General features: G+C 37.6%; 1 protein-coding gene across 3 annotated transcripts in view; it reads right to left on the reverse strand.

The window, feature by feature from the left end:
• Positions 1–19,389, reverse strand: part of CAB39 (calcium binding protein 39) — an 86,428-nt gene that overhangs the window by 47,515 nt on the left and 19,524 nt on the right. For all 3 annotated transcript variants that reach the window (XM_032636821.1, XM_032636822.1, XM_032636823.1), the window contains exon 2: positions 2,028–2,183. In XM_032636821.1, the coding sequence (XP_032492712.1) occupies positions 2,028–2,141 (114 nt within the window). In that variant the 5' untranslated portion in view covers positions 2,142–2,183. The remainder of the gene's footprint in view (positions 1–2,027; positions 2,184–19,389) is intronic.

Consider the following 19,389-nt stretch of genomic DNA (forward strand, 5'->3'; position numbering starts at 1 on the left):
TGAGCTGAACAAACTATTTTCTTTATGGAACATCACTTTTCCTTGAAAGAAAAACTAACAAATTATTCCGGCTTGTATATCTGGCAGACATTTTCTCAAAAATAAAGTGAACTTGTCTCCTTAAGGAAAACAACCAACGAACAGTATTTGTTGCCAGATTTGAATTTTGAAATTTGAATACAACATAAGTAAGTTTGACCACTTTCCAAAATTTATACTTTTCTGATGAGATCATAGCGGTGCTATTTTAAAATGTGAATTTTTGATATTGAATAATGTGTCAACGTTTGGAAGATGTATGTAACTCAGTGATCCAATATTTTCTAAATGACCAGTGCGTGTTACAAAGTCATGCATGGATAAAGGACCTTTTCAAAGTACTGAGTACGAAAAGTTCATTTATACAGTTTGAGTCTATTACAACCAAGAAACTATCAACTGTTGAATTTTGCTGTAGTATCAAAAAATATTCAAAATTATCTGAAAGGCTATTAAAATACTCCTCTCTTTTCCAATTATGCATCTGTATGAGGTCAGATTTTCTTCATATACTTCAACCAAAATAACATAACAGCCATCTTTAAAAGAAGTTAGTTTCATCATATTATTAACATTTATCTACATCTCTTACTAAGGTACGCAAGAAACTGTCTAGAATTTCCATGGAAGATCTAAAGTAAAATTGAATTATAGAAAATTTCACTAATTGTAGATTGCTTCCAATGACAGAAAGATACAACTAAATAGCCTATAATTACAAATCTTAATCCCACGAGTGCGAAATTCCTTTCTTTATAAGAATACAGGTAAACCACAGTCTTAGACTTAAAAAGATGGTAGAAATTAAGCAGTTTAAGTGTCAACTCAAAACAAAAAACAACCTGCTAAAATAAAAGATAGGATGGAAAATCCTGTTCCAATCAAAACACTCATCCAGTGAATCATCAGGCATCCAGCCCATGGGAGACAGGTACTGTGGAGGGCACAGGTGGGCCAGAAATGACACATGGGTCAAAGAGCTCAAGGTCTAGTAAGGAAGAAAAAATATGACACAAATAAATTCATGTTGAAGATGGCAGCACTCCTGCCATTTCCAAAGGAGGTGGCCAAATGGTAGATTCATTTTAGAGTGTAAGGGTAAGGCCGGGAGACGGAATATTCTGGGAAGCCATACAGGAAAAAGAAATGAATTGGGTGGTTCTGAAAAATGAATGGGGGCTGAGGGGAAAATGGTGCAGGGGTGAAAACAAGACAAAGACAGTATGGCTAATTGTTTGCTATTAATTGCTTTCAATGAACAGAGACAAGCTGAGATTGTTAGAGCATACAGAAAAAGGGAGAAAGGGGTTGAAATTCACCTAGAGAAGCACAGGCCAGGTCACAAAGGGTCTCGTGTGCTATGTGAGAAGGCTGAACTGAAGGTTTAAAGCAGGGGAGATATTTCAGAAAGAGCCCTAAAGAGGCTACTGATAAGGTCCATAAAAAAGGTCATGAGGATTTTCGTGAAGTAGGAATGGAAGTCGGGATCAATTCATAAACCCCTTAGGAAGTAGGGGTTCATACTATTTATTGAAAGATGATTTTTTTTGGGGGGGGGACAGATTGGTATGAAAGTCAGGTTTTGGACTGTGGTGACTGGGTAGAAGAAGATACTTGTCATGGATACAGAGAACACAAAAAGAAAATCAGGAGAGGTTATCTCCCTAAGAGGACTACCAGTGGAAACACTGATTTCAGAAATGAGATAAACTACATCAACAATGAAAAAAAGAACCCGAAATTTAAATAGAATTGAAAACCTCAAATGAAAAACTGAGAAAAAAGTCAAAAATGTATTTGTTAGATGGCAGTACAGGAGAAAACACGTGGTGTTTAAGCACCAGCAAATGCCACTTTAGGACTAAATTTTAAAAACCCCAAATAAACCCAAATTGGGATTTACTGATTTTTAGAAATCACTTCATAACTTGTCTTACATTTGCTCCTAATCAAAAGATTAAAAATATAAAATAAAGCCAAATACATACCTTTTCCGCTTTTTTGTCAGAGATGTCTTGCTTTTCCAGCACGGCCATGCTCTCCTTCAGGTTCTTCACGATGTCTGCAGGAGATTTGTGAGATTTTCCAAATGGGAACGGCATGGCGGCAGCGACCAGCGCCTCACTGCGCTCTGCCTGCTTCACCTGGGGACACAGCACATGGTACAAGTGAGAAAAAGTGAGGTGGATAGAAGACATACGTTCTAAACCCTAATCTGAGAAGAAAAACAGTGTTTGAGAAAGTTACTTTATATCGCTTTCAAAATCAGTTACTAGGAAACCCACAAATATATAAGAAATGATAATAAAATTACAGAACACTTCGTACTTTCCAAAATACCTTTTTAATCCCTGCTCTCCTAACCACCCATTTGAGGAGGAACATGATGGTGCTGACGATGGAGGGTAACTAGCACTGCCAGGCCCCCTATTAAGCAATTGAATCCATCATCTATGGGATCTTTTCAAACAATTCCCCGAGGACATTAATTCTACTCCCATTTACAGGCAACGCTGAATGAGTTGAATGACGTTAAGAAACTGCCTCAAGGTACTAAGGGGTAAAACCAGCTCAGGTCTGTCTTGATCCAAAGCGTCCTTAATCACCACACTATACCTCCAATTAACAGATCTCTCTATTTCACAGTTGAGGAAACTGAGGTAAAAAGTTAGGCAAGGAGCTTAGCCAAAAAGCACTAGCAACAGACCCACTCTCTAGGTCTCTCCAGATGCACCTTTTCCAGTGTTCATGCTGATGCTGCTTCCTCAGCATCCTGTGGGTACACCCTTCCTCCTCTTCAGTCAATCCTATGGTCTCAGGGCTGGAGAGAACCTTGGACAGAGCCTTGGACAAATCTCCCATCAGATCCTCAAATTCTTTAAGTAACGGTTTCAACGTGTACTTTTTCTGCCTGGATATGACTATATCCCATGAAGGAACTCACTGTACAAATTCTGGGGACAATGAACTTCTGGAAGTTCTTAAAATTTTGCAGGTAGCAGAAAACAACATTTCAACCACATAAACCACAATATTACATCATGCAAAAGGAGGACATCAACTATTCCAAAAAGTCACCATGAAAAAACAAAGTTAACAAGATAAGCAATGAAAGTAACTTGGGAACATGTCAGAAGTTACAATTTCTTTCATTAAATAAACTAAAATAATTTACTCTCACAGGCATTAAACAATCTCATATAAGATACCAAAAGACAACACTTTTCCGAAGAACCTTATAGATCACTTAGATGAGTGATTTTCAAACTGTGAGTTCCAAACTCCTATATTTAACCATCCCTGGCACCCACTGCCCACCTCTGCCAAAGTGGGGAGAGGTGGGTCTCAGATACCTCAACCCTACTTTGGTTTTTTCCCCCCATCAACATAAAATATCTCTGTTGAACAGCATCATAACACTTCCTTTGACCTATGCCTAAGAATTCACTGGAAGAAAGTATTGGAATGTTTTTTCTCTAAAGTATGAGATACAGTGAACTGCATATATGTTTACAAATAAACATTTAGGGGAAAAGAACGTGCAAATGAATGCTAACAAGAAGCTTACAACTAAATCATGAACAAGTATGTTATTTCTTGACATGCTTTGATATGATCTGTTTTGACCAATCTCTATACCCAAATATCACCTATATAGTTCACCTTCTGTCAGCTTATAAATCCTCTTTTGTTCACATTAAAACCACATCTTCATTAACCAAAGGGAAATGTCCTCAAACACAGGTTCTAAATTTACTTCTAAATATTTTTTCTACGACAAGAAGTTTGGATCAACTACAGGTGGCTGTTATATTTTTCTCTCTGATTACCTGGCAAGATGGGACCCAAATTCTGGATCATTCTTTTCCATTACTTTTTTCTTTTTATTTATTTATTTAATTTTTTTTTTTTTTTTTGAAGAAGGGTAGGGGGCAATGCAGCCTGCTTCTCTATAAACAGAGTGGATTCACACTCACGATAAGTCCTATGAAAACATAATCTTCTCTGTTTGTACTCCACAAATAATAGCAGTGATCTACAAGTCAATGCTGGGTAAAAGGTGGGAATGTTTAATGGAATTTTGCAGGAAATGTTAGGGTGCCATGCAACAGAGATATTTTCAGCTCTGACTCAACAGTGGAAGAAGTGACTTTCCAGGGCAAAGGGGGTTTTAAAAAGTCCTACCAAAAAAAAAAAAAAGTCCTACCACACACCAAATATTGGTCATAGCAAAAAGAGTACAGCTGCAGAAGAGAATACATATATAAAATGCTTTTGTTGAGGGAAAGGGGAAGCATGACACAATCATTCCTCTTAATTAATACACTGGGCAGTCAAGATTCTGCAGAACATACAAACTAATAAAACTATACTTTGGGCTTCCCTGGTGGCGCAGTGGTTGAGAGTCCGCCTGCCGATGGCAGGGGACACAGGTTCGTGCCCTGGTCTGGGAGGATCCCACATGCCGCGAAGCGGCTGGGCCCGTGAGCCATGGCCGCTGAGCCTGCGCATCCGGAGCCGGTGCTCCGCAACCAGAGAGACCACAACAGAGAGAGGCCCGCGTACCCCAAAAAAAAAAAAAAAAAAAAAAAAAGTATAAATAAAAACTATATCATATAGTTCTTACTTTAAAGCCTGAGTGCAATAATTAAACAAATCCTTTTATTTCTTTCATTTACGTCCTCAAACCCACCAATTCTTGATCAACACAACTAAGACAGACTTGGGGGGTCAAAAACAAGGAAATAATACCCCTTAAAACTTCTGCATTAGAATTTGTTTCTTATGTCTAAGTTTGCTTTGCATTAAGCTTATGCTAATGTATGCCACTCAGCATTCCAACTTTTTAAATAATTAATTGAAAACATAGAAAAGTTTAAAATTCTTGAATGGCTGCTAAGTTATGACCAAGTAGGTAGCCAATACATGTGCCTAGAACACTGCTAAAAGGCTGAGAAATGCTTTAAGAAATAAAAGTTTTAATAAACATGTCAGATTAATATGCACAGAGCTACTAAGCATTTATCGTGTTCCTGACTTTAATAAAGAAAACAAAAGCAGCTATTGAGGCAAATGTTATAATATGGTGAAATCATGGATGTGTCATATAAGCATGTTCATTAAAGATGGGGAGAAAGATCCCAAAACAACTGATCAAAAGAGGGAGTACCTCTGGGGAGCAGGAAGAGAGTGGGGGACTGGTATTTTTTCTTACAAGCTCTTTTTGTAACCATCTGCGTCCTTCAATTTCACATGTGTAATGTGATAAACATAAAACTAAGTGTAAAGAAATCAATGAATAATATAAAACAATCTATCCTTAATACATAAAAAGTACTATTCATAAAACATTTCCATGGAAGGCTGAATGACACAGAAAAGTAAGGCTGTCAGTTTACTAATCTTACTCATCTCCAAAGTCAGAGCCAATAAAACCAGCAAGCTTGGATCATGATCTGTAAGTAAGAAAGCTATTTAATGTTACACACATGTGCACGTGCACACACACACACACACACACAGCTAAAAAAAAATATGGATGACTAACCTAGATTTCATGAATCATTAAGCTTAGAGACAATAAAGAACAACCTGAAATCCACACGAAGATTTGGAACCACATACAAACTTAGTTTAAGGGTTGAACATGAAGCTTCCGTCTCCTTACTTCAGTCCTTACAAGCAATAGAAGTGAATCCCTTCACAGAACAACTCATGACCTTCCAACAGTGCTCAAATGATAGCAAAGGCACCACTGAGAGTGAACTCTCCAGCCCACACTGCTTTCTCCCAGGAGTGGAGACGGTGCCTTGAAAGGAGCCTGGTCCACCATCAAGCAGAACTATTCACAGGGTTCTGTCTCATTGAAGGATGTGAAACACCCAGGTACATGTCTGAGTTTTGGAACTGACAATCCCAAGAGTATGAAGATGCCAAAGCTGGAAGCAGCAATGGTTAAACAAAGGATAAGACGGTTACAAGACACCTTTCACCTGCCTGACTCTCATTTCCCACTTTCTTCCTTTGTCATACGTGTTTGAGAGAATTCTAGGGAACAATAACAGCAAGAGTTCACTGAGCAAGGCCCTTCAATAACTTTTCATTGCCCTTATGGTAAAATCCAAATTCCCTACCATAGCTTTACCCATCTCCAACTCGCACAGCCCACAGAAGCTCGCACAGCCCACAGAAGCTCGCACAGAGGTCCAGCCACGCTGAGGTCCTTTCTGTTCCCCAAATATGCCAACTACCTCTAAGCCAGAGTACCACAAACTTGCAAGTATGGTAAAAATCTTAATTTTTAAATCTAAATGGACATATGGGTTTTCACTGCCACTCAACTATTCTGTACATTCAAATTTCTTCTTAAACTATGCTTAGCCTAAACTATGTTTCAGACATAACTAGAGTTCATGAAGGAAATGGACAAAAATAGGTACTATAATTGAAAAAATTCATTTAGTTTTCAAATACTCATTTCCCCATTCCTTCAAAAAAAAAATTGGTTCATAATAAACCTCAGTAGGGTTCCTTGGGCTGAGTCAAAACTACCAATGCCACTGGCAGAACGCCAGCCACTGTCCGCATTTAGAGGGCTGTGGAAACCCGTGCCTACCATCTCGCACACTGGCGGTAAGCGTGCTCCTGATGGTTTATTAGTGGTGTATGCCTGAATCCCAAAGGTAAAGAAGAGTTAGAGGGGAAATATAACTTGAAAATTGGGAGGAGGGAGGCCAGGGGTGGGGAATAATTTAGCATGCTTTTAAACTGAAATTAATATTTATGAAATAACATGCTAAATCTGCATGAAAGGAATTTGCAGGAACATTTAGCACTGTTACACCTCTTAGGTTTCACGCATTTGTTTTTCTGTCTTTCCAAATGCTCTTTCTTTCTGCCTTTAACTCAATGACTCATCTTTTTTCCAATGGTGATGTCCTTTAAGGTTCTATCTTGGCTGTCTTCTTACCCTATATTCTCTGAGTGATCTCATCTACCCACGTTTTCAACAACCTGAAATCTACCTCCAGCCCCGACCAATCAGCCTACATTTCTAACTACTGCTCCCGAAAGATGTCCTCAAGGCAACTCAAACCTCATCCCCAAGTCCTGCTTATTTTTCTAAATTCCCCTTCACAGTGAATGGATCCATTGTTCACCCAATCACAAACCTGGTCACCATAGCAGACTCTTTCCACTCATTAACTCTTCCATATAATCAGTTCACAATTTCAGTAAATTCTGTTTTCTAAATCTCTCTGTCCCTACAGACATCAAGTGTAGACCCTCGCTATTCTCCACAAAGGGCAGTGGTTGTCAATGGGGCCAATATCACCCCAGGAGATGTTCTTGAAAATTTGGTCGCCACGATGACTGGGACATTTACTGACCCACTGAAATCACTTTAAAAAGGTGGGTGGGGTTGCTTTTTGTGCCACTGTTCACATAAGCACAGTCCTTAGCTAGCTTCTATATCCTTGGGGTAGGGAGGAGAGGGCTAGGCTGGGAGTCAGAATAAATGAAGTTTTTCTATCTACTCCTGCATCTATGTCCATCACTGAGTGTTAAACTTCTAGCTTTTAAAAAATGGTTATACTATTCATCATGCAAAATTCAAACATTAAAGGACTACTCAAGGTAGAAAGTGAAAATCACCCGCAAAGCCTATAGGGACAGCTAGTATTAACAGTTTGATATATATTTTTCTTTTTATTACTTGCTCTATATTTGTGGTCTTTCACATGGGGACTCTTCTCTAAAACAGATGGAGACCAGATGATAGCAGAAATGGGCACCTCCATCTTACAAAGCACAAAAACTTCAAGTCACTGGTCTGTTAGGTTAATACTCCTCAGAGTACAAAGCTCCATACCAAGAAACCGCTGGAGAACATACAGAACACCCACTGGGAAACTAGAAGGGTAACACCATTAGTTAGGACTGTTAGGCACTGACCTTCTTAGGCAATCTGACTGCTTTGGGCTCATGCAACATACCCCTAACCCCTAAATGCAGCTAACTCTAGTCACCTATGTACTGATAAATATTGAAAAGTAGTCAAATGGTCCATAAGCCACTAATTAGGACATTCATTCATTCAAGTACCAACCGTGCACTCACTATGTACCATACAAACTTAAGGCACCAAGAGTGGCTGCTCTCAAGAAGACAACATTCTGGCATATATGGATGTGGGTGTATGTTTTAAGACAATACAGAAAAGCTCCTGAATGACAACACATTCCTAAACAGCTGAGTTCACAGGACTCTGTGCTAACATATATGTTAGATCTGACTCATAAACTTGGTGGTCAAATGCAAAAACTGCAAACAAAAAACCCCACATACAATAATAAGACTGTTGCAGAGGACTATCAAGGTACTTAATTAAGCAGTCATGGAAAGTGTGAATTGTAGTAAACATCTGAATCCATTTTTTAGATAGCTGGCTCTGAGACCTAAATCCCCTGCTTCTAGGGTTAATGTTACTTGATTCAGATAAATATTAAATATCTACAACATGCTAGATCTTGTGTTAGGTGCTAGACTACCCATATAGTAAGGTAGGGCAATTATATAAGGCACAGTAGTTAATTACATGGGCTTTAAAGATAACCCGGGTTCAAATCCTGGCTTCACCATGCCTTAGCTGACTTAGACTTTTCTAAGCCCCCTTTCCTCATCTCTAAAATGGGAGAAACAATAGCAACCTAACAACTTGGTATAAGAATTGCATGTGTTTCAAGTGTTTAGAACAGCATCTGCATATGGTAAAATCTGAATAAACAGCAGTTAAGCATAATTACATGTTTTTTTTTTCCTTCTAAAATCTGATTCATGACTACTGTTTCCAAAGCCAAAATGGGTTTTAAAAAAGGTATCCAGGGCTTCCCTGGTGGTGCAGTGGTTGAGAGTCCGCCTGCCGAAGCAGGGGACACGGGTTCGTGCCCCAGTCCGGAAGGATCCCACATGCCGTGAAGTGGCTGAGCCCGTGAGCCATGGCCACTGAGCCTGCGCGTCGGGAGCCTGTGCTCCGCGACGGGAGAGGCCACAACAGTGAGAGGCCCGCGTACCGCAAAAAAAAAAAAAAAAGTATCCACACAGACTGTATAGCAATGTAAGATGAGTGATCTTATCCTTTTAAAACCTGCATCTAAAAGTTCTGATTCAGTTTTTGGAAGGATAGGCTACATGCCCTTCTAAGCTGCAAATAAGATGCAATGACTCAGCTCCATTAAAATAAACCATGGATAGCTTTAAGAAGCAACTGGACCTTTGGTTAATTACCAAAGCTACCATATACAAAGCTCATCATCAACTATGTCAAAACCAAAATTAAGTGTTCAAGAGCATACAAGACGACCTGTAAAGTGTGCTTTGCAATTAATGTATCTTGATCAGACTTTCAGGGGCCAATGATGTGCAACACTGGATACTATGCAGGAGTTAGACTGACATTTTTTTATAGCCTAGATGGTAAATCAGATGGTTGCCATGGTGGTAATAGTAGCAATATTTTAAATAATGTAAGATCTCTCCTACAGTACTACACTTCACAGTTTACAAAGCCCCGTCACTTCTCTGTTTAATCCCTCCCCCAATGACCTCTCATTTCATTCAGAATAAAATCCACACTCCTGACCAAGGCCTGCAAGGCTCCTTGTGATCTACTGCTCTCTGTCCTCATCTCTTACACTCGCGGCTTTAGCCACACTGTCTGGCTTGATATTCCTGGGCCCGGCCTAAGTACATTCCCCATACTGTTCATGGAGAGTTCTTCGCTCAGATCACTATGGCTGTCTCCCTCATTTTACTCACAGGGCCTTCCCTGACCAATGTTTCCAGAAGAGCACCTTTCCCCTAATCTCATCTCCTTATCCTGCTTCATCGCTCTTCCAGTACTTGTCACCATTACCTGACATATATGTCCCAGGAAAAGGACTCTGTTTGTTTCACTCATTCATTGTTGTATACCCAGACCCTGGAACAGTGTCTAGAACATACTTGTAGAATATCTGTAGAATGAGCAAACTAACTTTTGATTCTCAAGGAAAGAGTAGAACTCTTTTGATTCATTACTAAGTTTTATTTTTTTTTCTATTCTATAGATGAGTAAACTAAGGCACAAAAATATTGAATAATTTGTTCAAGCACCATGAAGCTAGTTAGTAAAGTGGAAGAGAAAGGACTTCCAAGGTTTTGACTCCAACTCTTAATGCACCATCTATCAGATTAACCAGTGTCTTTCATATGACAATGAATATGTTCACTATGTATCAGGAGACTTAAAAATGCTTCTCTCTTAAACCTACTTCTCTTAGATTTATGTACCAAGATGGCAGCTGAATCATTACTTAAGACAGTTGAAAAAAAGGGAAAAAGCCCCAGGAAATATAATGGAACATTGTGAACTCATTTAAAAATCAATTCTTCTGAAGATTTCTACTGACGTGAAAAAATGCCCACAATTCCTTTTAACTGAAAACACTTTAGATACAAAGGTGCATATATATATTTATATGCACCACATATACATATGGGTGTATATATGTATATAAAATAGTCATGTATTCTATATATGCAAACACATATGTTGACTAAGAGAAAAAAAATCAGAGGTTAATAATGGGTAGTGAGAATGTGTGTTCCATATTAAATTTTTCTTAATGTTAAATATTTACAATGTACATGTACAGTTTTTTCCTGATTATAAAAGTGCTATTAAAAAAAATTAGTACAAGATCATTCCCAATAAGAGGAACCAGGGCTCCATGAAGGAGCAGGAAAATATATAAGATGAGCCGAGCCTAGGGCATGTTACCTCAGAAAGCAAAGATGGATGAGGTCCTGCCAAAAAAGACACAGGAGCCAACCTGAAAGGCTCCCACAGGCCTAAGATGGTACAATTTTGGCATAAAAAAGAAAAATTATTGCAATGAATTGACATGCAAATTAAAATTTGCATATATAATATGTTATTATGTATTTAATAGTAGTACAAGTTACAATAATACAGTTAATATAAAACATTAAAACCCATGAAAATTATAATACTAAAAAAGAAAATTCAATGGTCACCTTAGTTTGTGAAAACTCAATACCCCCCAAACTGGTAAATAAAAGAAAGGGAATGGCACATTTAGCCTGTCTTTACTGCGTAGCCTGTATTTGAGGGTAGCCAAATAGTTGAAAGGGAAAGTTTTTTTATAGAAGATTCATATAGTTAATAAATGTAGAAAGAAAAGTAAAAAATTATCATTTTGTAATCCTTGATGAAATAAGGGATCTAGGCAACAATTATCAACAGCCATTAAAATCATAGGTGAAAGGTTGATGGAGAACTTCATAGTAGATAACTGGAGCTGATAACTTGGAACACTGATCTATCATTAAAAATAGGAAGGGCTTCCCTGGTGGCGCAGTGGTTGAGAGTCCGCCTGCCAATGCAGGGGACGCGGGTTCGTGCCCCGGTCCGGGAAGATCCCACATGCCGCGGAGCGGCTGGGCCCGTAAGCCATGGCCGCTGGGCCTGCGCGTCCGGAGCCTGTGCTCCGCGGCGGGAGAGGCCACAGCATTGAGAGGCCCGCGTAACGCAAAAAAAAAAAAAAAAAAAAAAAATAGGAAAATCAGACATCAATGTGTCTCATGATAGGATGCAATAGGAAGTACAAAGGTCCATCTATAAAAATATTTGATCTCCTTTCCTCCACTTAAAAAAAAACTGAAGCTAATCAAGTTCCTAAACCTATCAGTCTATAGGAAACACAGGAGATGAAGGAACAAGTTAAACATCACATGGAATCACCAAGTCAAACCCACAACAAGGGCCCCTCGACAAGACGAATATTGGGTTTCTGCAGCAAATCAAATAGCATTAGCAGAGCGGGGGCAGGAAAGGCAGTGGAGAATGTTAAGTAATAAAAGAAACTCACTAGACATAGTCAAATATATGGCTCTTCTCTGGAGCCTGATTCAAATAAACAAACTATACAAAAGATACATGGGCAAGTCAGGAAAATTATACTGGGTAGGATAATTAAGAAATTACTATTAATTTTGTTAGGTATTATAATATAGTAGATATGTAAAAAATATCCTTATCAATTAGACATACATACTGAAATACAGGTGATTTGGGACTTGCTTCAAAATACTACAGCACCACCCCTCCCTAACAGTAAGGTGGGGCGGGATAGATGAAACAAGGTGAGCAAAATATTAGTAACTGTTGGAGCTAGAACTTCATTATACTAGAGTATTTGAATATACTTGAACATTTTCATAATTTTTAAAAATCAGTAATAGAGAACATTTTTTACTCTAAAGAATTGTTATGTTTCTTGTAATTGGTATGTCCATTGTGCTTTGCTTTTTTCCTCTTTACTTGCCTAAACGGTCAAAGTTAAATTTATGTATAACTGCAAAGTGATCACCTTAAACCATGTTTCTGACATAAAAACAACCCTTTCTCCTCTATAGTCTCACAGCTCTTACTTAACTGTTCCAATGTATATGTGTTGTAATTCTGTCCACTGTAATTCAATAAACTAACTTATCTGCTGATGGCACAGGAAAAGAATATCTACAGAGGAAATAGGTACACACAGGCAATGCCTTCAACAGCTGACTTATAGTGCCCCTCCCTGAAATTCTTGGAAAACTACAGCAATGCCAGCATGAGTATCCCCGCCTTGGGAATGCCCCCCTTTTCTCTACTTGTCCAAAATCCTGCCCATGTCTAATTCCACTTTTAAATAACAGCTCCTCCATGAAGACCCCCACAGTAATCTTCCTCCTCACTCCTGAGCTTTCAAAACCTTGATTATAGTGTGCTTTTATTATTTACATATGTATCACCCTCAATGAGTCAGGAAGCCCCAAAACTGAATGTGGCAAAACTGAATACCAGCCAACATGTTACATTCTCGTAACATTTGGCATATTGCTTTGCATAAGACTCCAGACACATGTATTGACTGGAACTGAAAAACAGTTCTCAAAACAAAAAAGGCCACAGAAACGACTGATACATAAACAACCAGGAGTTAACCAGAAAGTTTTAATCTGAAACCCAGCCAGAACAGGGTTAGGGGCCACCACCTAGTTGGTCTTGGAGGATAAGTGAGCAGGAAATCTAGGTAAGCACCTATAACTAGCTATTGCTATGTACAAAGTTGGACCCACACCTGCTCACTTAACTGTTCCAATCTGTAAGTTGCCACCTGTATGTTGTTTGTGCCATAAATATAACATGGCAAAATTCTGACTAAAGTGTAATAGATTCATGTAATTAACCAAGATGAAATACTGAAAGGGTGGATCTGGGTTCCCAAGATTGTGGCACAATTTGTAGAACCATCCTGTTTTGGATCTTCACACTTTTTTGCATTGACTTTTTATTAATGTTAAATTAGAATGAACTTCATTGACTGATCACTTGGGCATTATATTGTGATGTGTATTCTCTAAATCCAACACTTTCTATCCATGAAACTACCCCTTCCCACTTTCCCCAATTTCTATGGTAAATACTTGCTGTATGTCTTTAGATTCACATAAAAGGTCAGCCCTGAGATCCCATGTTGAACGTCTGCATCAGAATTCAAGGCAAGTCTTTTAACTTCAAATTCTCTTTGTATTTATTTGTCCTATCATCTTACAAACAGATCAAGTATCACAAAATGTACAACATGGAAGTATGACTTAATTATCAAAAAGTAATCAGAAATAAATGTTCACAAGTGTCTTTTTAAAAATATTGATCTTTGGGCTTCCCTGGTGGCGCAGTGGTTGAGAGTCCGCCTGCCGATGCAGGGGACACGGGTTCGTGCCCTGCTCCGGGAAGATCCCACATGCCGCGGAGCGGCTGGGCCTGTGAGCCATGGCCGCTGAGCCTGCGCGTCTGGAGCCTGTACTCCGCAACGGGAGAGGCCACAACAGTGAGAGGCCCACATACAGCAAAAAAAAAAAAAAAAAAATTGATCTTTAAATTCTGATCAAATAGACAAAAGGCAATTTCTAAGATTATTATGAGTTAAATAAATATGAAAAGGATACCCTTGACTGTCCTCTCCCCCCCCGAAAAAAACCCCCACAATATCAAAAAACAAAAATTGGCCCACATCTCTGTTCCATATGCTTTGGAGAGGATTTTTATTGCTCATCATTGACAACCCACATTCCTTTTTTCTATTAAATAACAAGTGCATTGCACAGAGAGCTAGGAACTACCTTCCAGTTCCAACTAAAATCTCCCAAACACATGTATAGGTCTGAGTGACCACGAACTTCTCCAGCCACTCATCTTTTGGGAAAATGTCATATTAACTAAAACAAATCTCCTTTAGGCATATGCCTAATATTTTTTCCAGATCACTTTTTAAAAAGAGAGTTTGTTGGAGACCTCAAATCTCTAACATTTTCAGAATTTAGAAGTGTAGGTTAGGGTAGACTATTCTTGGTGGAACTTTCTCCATGACCCTAAAGCTAAATGTGCCAATTACGTACATCATAAGGACCATTAATTCTGTTTTTTGTTGTTGTTATTGTTTTTGGTAATCAAAAGTAGTAAATAATCATTAGGTGAATCAATCTTTAATAGTATTCCCATAAATTTAAATTTCTAGAAAAAATTCCTATTTTAAATTAATAGCTTTTGTTATGTATGAATTACAGATCGAGAACTTAATGAAATGGGCTTGGTAAATACAATGTTTAGAAATCATTTCACTTTTGTGTTCTTCTAATAGGCTTTCTATTAACCCTTGAAAGTTTCTTTTACTCACACTAAACATGCAAATGTCAAATTATGAATGTTTATGAAATATGCTCTAATGATAAAGTTCATTCTTTATTTGAACAACAAAGCAAGAGACACCTGTTTATAGGAGAGAGCTTTGCTTCAGACAAAGTAATTTTTAGACAAAAGTAGTTTTACAAGGATTTTTTAAAGCACCAGCTCTTGTTAAAAAAAAAAATCTGTGTATTAATTTTACAAACAGGAATCTCATATTAAGCCTCAAACACTTTTTAAGAGAACCATACTACTAGTGTCAAGTTTTACTGTGGTAATTTCAGTGTATCATGCAGTCATTAAGGATTTCCAAGACTAAAATTACGATAATTAAGTAAAACAGAATACTTCAAGCTACCTTAAATCCTTTCTGGAACAGGGCAGGGCACATATAAACAATCACTTAAACAGTTCTAGAATTCACTTAGAGATATGGTTGGAAGTATTTTAACCAAACTGGAATTAGCTAAGTAATTCTTAGGAGTTAAGACTGTATCATGTTTCAGAGCTCTCTGACTTGTTTCTTGTAAGTTTAAATTTTAACCTTAAAAATACACACACACACACACACACACACACACACACACACACACTAACTTGAACCTGGCTTCTGCAGAAAAGTTTGCTCTTATACACCTGCTTTTTGCTCCATCTGAGTATTGGCCCCATAATAGTTTTCAAATATCTTTTGTTGTTTAAAAGAAAGGTAGTTTGCTCAGGACTAAAATAAGTTTCATGAATGGGACTACTCTTCTAAATGTTTTTTAACTTGCACCAAAAGCTTATGCCAATTTACACTGTCATCAACAGTGGATGACGGCAGCTATTTCCTCACCAGCCAACCAACACCAGCCCTACTAACCCTTTTGATTTTTGCCAATCTGTCAGATTAAAAATGCTATTCTCTTGACCTTCTCTTCCCCACACATCAACTTGATTCTTTGAATTGCTGATCACTGATGACAGTGAACACATTTTCATGCCTATTATCCATTTGTATTTCCTTAGCAAAATTGTTTGTACATCTCTAATGCCCATTATTCTACTGGGTCTGGAGTCTTTTTCTCATTGATTGATAGGATACTTATAATTATGAACATTATCCCTTTGTCTTTTTTTTGCAAATATGTTAGTTTTTCCATTTGCATTCCAACTTTTTGTCAATGTACAAAGTTCTCATTTTCTTATAGCTTTATCTATAATCTTTTTCTTTATGAATTCTGGGTTTCCTATCAAGCTTGTAACTGCATACTGACTATGATGCAAGATTTCATATTATAGATATCAGACATTACTTACAGTTAAACAATGGTATCCTTTTCTGAAATTAGTTCTAGTAGAATCTAATTTAACAAACCTCACTATGATATCCAGTTTGACAGTGAGGCAACTTTCACACTAGCACTGCTTAGTTGTGGGAAAAATCAATCAAGAAATCCACTATAGTAACATGAATTAGTGACCTTTCTCCAATAGCCACCTAATTAAGTTATTGGGGGGTGGGGTGGTACTGAATGTATTCTTTATAAATGGTGACTATACTAAAATACATGTTAAATAAGGATGATGCCAAATAAACATTTAAATGATATATTTTTCAAAAATACAAATCTGTGATTTGAGAATATTTTTAGATGTCATGTAGAAAGAAGAACTCAAAGCACTTTGAACAGCCTAATCAGACATATTAATATATAAATTACCATCACCATGCTAGCCTGTGAGCTGTCTGGGAACAAGAGCCATAATATTCCCATTCAGTCTGCGTTACATTTAGCACTGTTGGCAGCCAAATTCCTATAAAATGTATCCAGTTGTGCTTTTGTTACAGATAAAGAAGATAAAACTTGAAGGAGGTGACTCAATCAGAGGACTCCCCTCAGTTATTCTCCAGGATTCCAGCTTGTCACCACCCCTCTTAAAAGTGTGGTGTTCCAAACCAGACCCTGTACTCCACATACGATCCAGGACTACCTATCCATAGATTTCATAAATGTAGTCTTAAACTCCATTAATAGTTTTGATACATTACATGGCAGCTCTCTATTGAGCAACATAATTGACCTGTATGTTCTGTAGTGAACCACATCCGCACCCATTGTTTACTACTGCCTTTTGCGACATAACCTGCTGGACTGAACAATTATTCCTATTAAATTGCTTCTGATTTAGATTCAATATACATTTGACATTTAAAAATTTTTCTTGGATCTCTAGTTTGTTAACCAGAGTATTATTAGCTTTCCTTACCAGATTCCTGTCAAATACAAATCTGTTCAGCAAGTCACACAGGTCTTCCTTTATTCCCTGTTAAAAGCACAGTACAAATACTGGAACCTTCCAATTAAAGCCGGCCATCAGTTTGTATTGTGTGTACAGTTGTTGATTTTTAAATTTTTCTGACATCAGTCTTAGCGGTTTTATTTTTTTTTAACATCTTTAATGGAGTATAATTTCTTTACAATGGTGTGTTAGTTTCTGCTTTATAACAAAGTGAATCAGCTATACATATACATATGTCCCCATATCTCTTCCCTCTTGCATCTCCCTCCCACCCTCCCTATCCCACCCCTCTAGGTGGTCACAAAGCACCAAGCTGATCTCCCTGTGCTATGCGGCTGCTTCCCACTAACTATCTATTTTGTGTGTACAGTCATTTAAACAACCACAAGGCCACCAGGTTACCTAACTCATTACCACTAGCAGTGATAGCGTACAGATTTCTCTGATTTCAAGACACATATATTCATACATAAAAAATATGTATCACATACACACAGACACACACAAAGTACCACCAAACAGCACTTATCCTCACTATGCAAAATTACACTGACATTCTCCATTCTATTTTATTCTATCCTAGTCCCCTGCTCCCTTCCCTCCCTTTTAAAATGCTAGTCATAGCCCACTAAATTGATTTCATAACCAACTGATAGGATGGGACGGGCAGTTTGTAAAATAGATTTATAATCAACCTGAGTAGTTCATTTACTAACGATAGCTATCTTGTTCACAATGCTTAATTTCTCAAATTATCACAAGGCAAAAAGATTTCATCACTTGGTTTAAGACTTGAAATCATAGTTACATATTACAAAGCATTATTTAGAAATACCTGTAATACATGACTAATTAACTGATTTCCATGAATATGTTAAAAGCCTTTTATCAGTATGGATCTGCCATCTTTAATTTTATCTACACCGATTCATTCACAGATATTCTAAGGAATTAAGTTACATTATCATAGTTGTAGAATTAGTTTCAGAAACATGAACTTCAACTATTCCTTGACAAATTAGCACTGAATTTAATAATATGAAAGGTTAATCAGTGTCCACATTTTTAAATGTGAAACCATTAATCTTCAAGGAAAAAATTATAAATCCATTTTTCTTCTGGTTCAATTTACTACTCACTTTGCCACAAGGTTGTGGAAGCACAGTCCATATGACCATGAGTAAACATCACAGCCTCACCCATGTTTGGTAAAGAAGAAAAAGCAAATAGCCAATCCTGCTCTTTTAAAAAGATGGTAATTCCTTAAAAAAATTGTGTAATTCAAAACTTGAACAGTAAACAAGTGAGAAAATTTGAAACAAAGTTCAAACAAGAAAAATAAAAGCCTTTTCGAAAATTATTTTTTTGTCAAAGAATTAAGATAGATTGAAAAAGTAAGAAAATACTGTGGTTCTAAAAAGTTACACCTGAGAGTGTTGAAATGATTTTTATTTTTTTCCTTTCAGTCATTCCAATTAAGAACTGTATTTTGAAAAAAAATTCCTTTTTAAAATTTATAACCGTAAAACTTATTTCTAGAGGATCAGATGTAAACCTGAAAAATCACTCTCCTTCAAGGTTCAGCATTGCTATTTCTGTTCTGGCTAAATGCCCACAAAAGCATAAACATGCCACAAAACCAGCCTGAGCTGAAGCACCATAGTTGGAGATTTGAAGGTTTGTTTTCTTTTAAAACTGCTCAAAGGCCACCGTATGGTGGTATTCAGTGTAAACAGACTTTTTCCAGCAGAAATATTTAGAGTCACAGAATACACAGTTGCATGGCCCTTTAGAGGATCATGTAGAACATTTTACCCAAAGATGATTTCTCTGAGAATTCTTCTAACCAGTCAACATTCCTTTCCACCCCTCCAAATCAACACACTAACTGGCATATGGAGGCTTGATCCTGAGTTGAGAGAAAAACTCTAGATGAAATAATGAGGCTAAAAACATTTTATATCAGAGGAAGTAACTGAATTCATTTGTCACCTGATTGGCATGATTGTATATAAAAACTCTTGCTTGTGTTTTTGGAGGGTAAAAGTTCTCAATCCTACAGCCAAAACTCAGCTCGTGGACCAAAAGATGTGGTCATGCCTCATGTGGTACACACAGGAATTCTTCCAGGACTCAGAATACAGCTAGGGAGACAAGGCACACACAGGAAGAGTGAAATCTATGGAAGACTAATACATGCCACCAGATCCTGCATGACAAAACCCAAATAAGAGAGCCGAGTTGCAAGCTCAGAGGACAGACAGGGCACTGTG

Source organism: Phocoena sinus, chromosome 7 (assembly GCF_008692025.1).
Source record: "Phocoena sinus isolate mPhoSin1 chromosome 7, mPhoSin1.pri, whole genome shotgun sequence".
Classification (NCBI taxonomy): Eukaryota; Metazoa; Chordata; class Mammalia; order Artiodactyla; family Phocoenidae; genus Phocoena; species Phocoena sinus.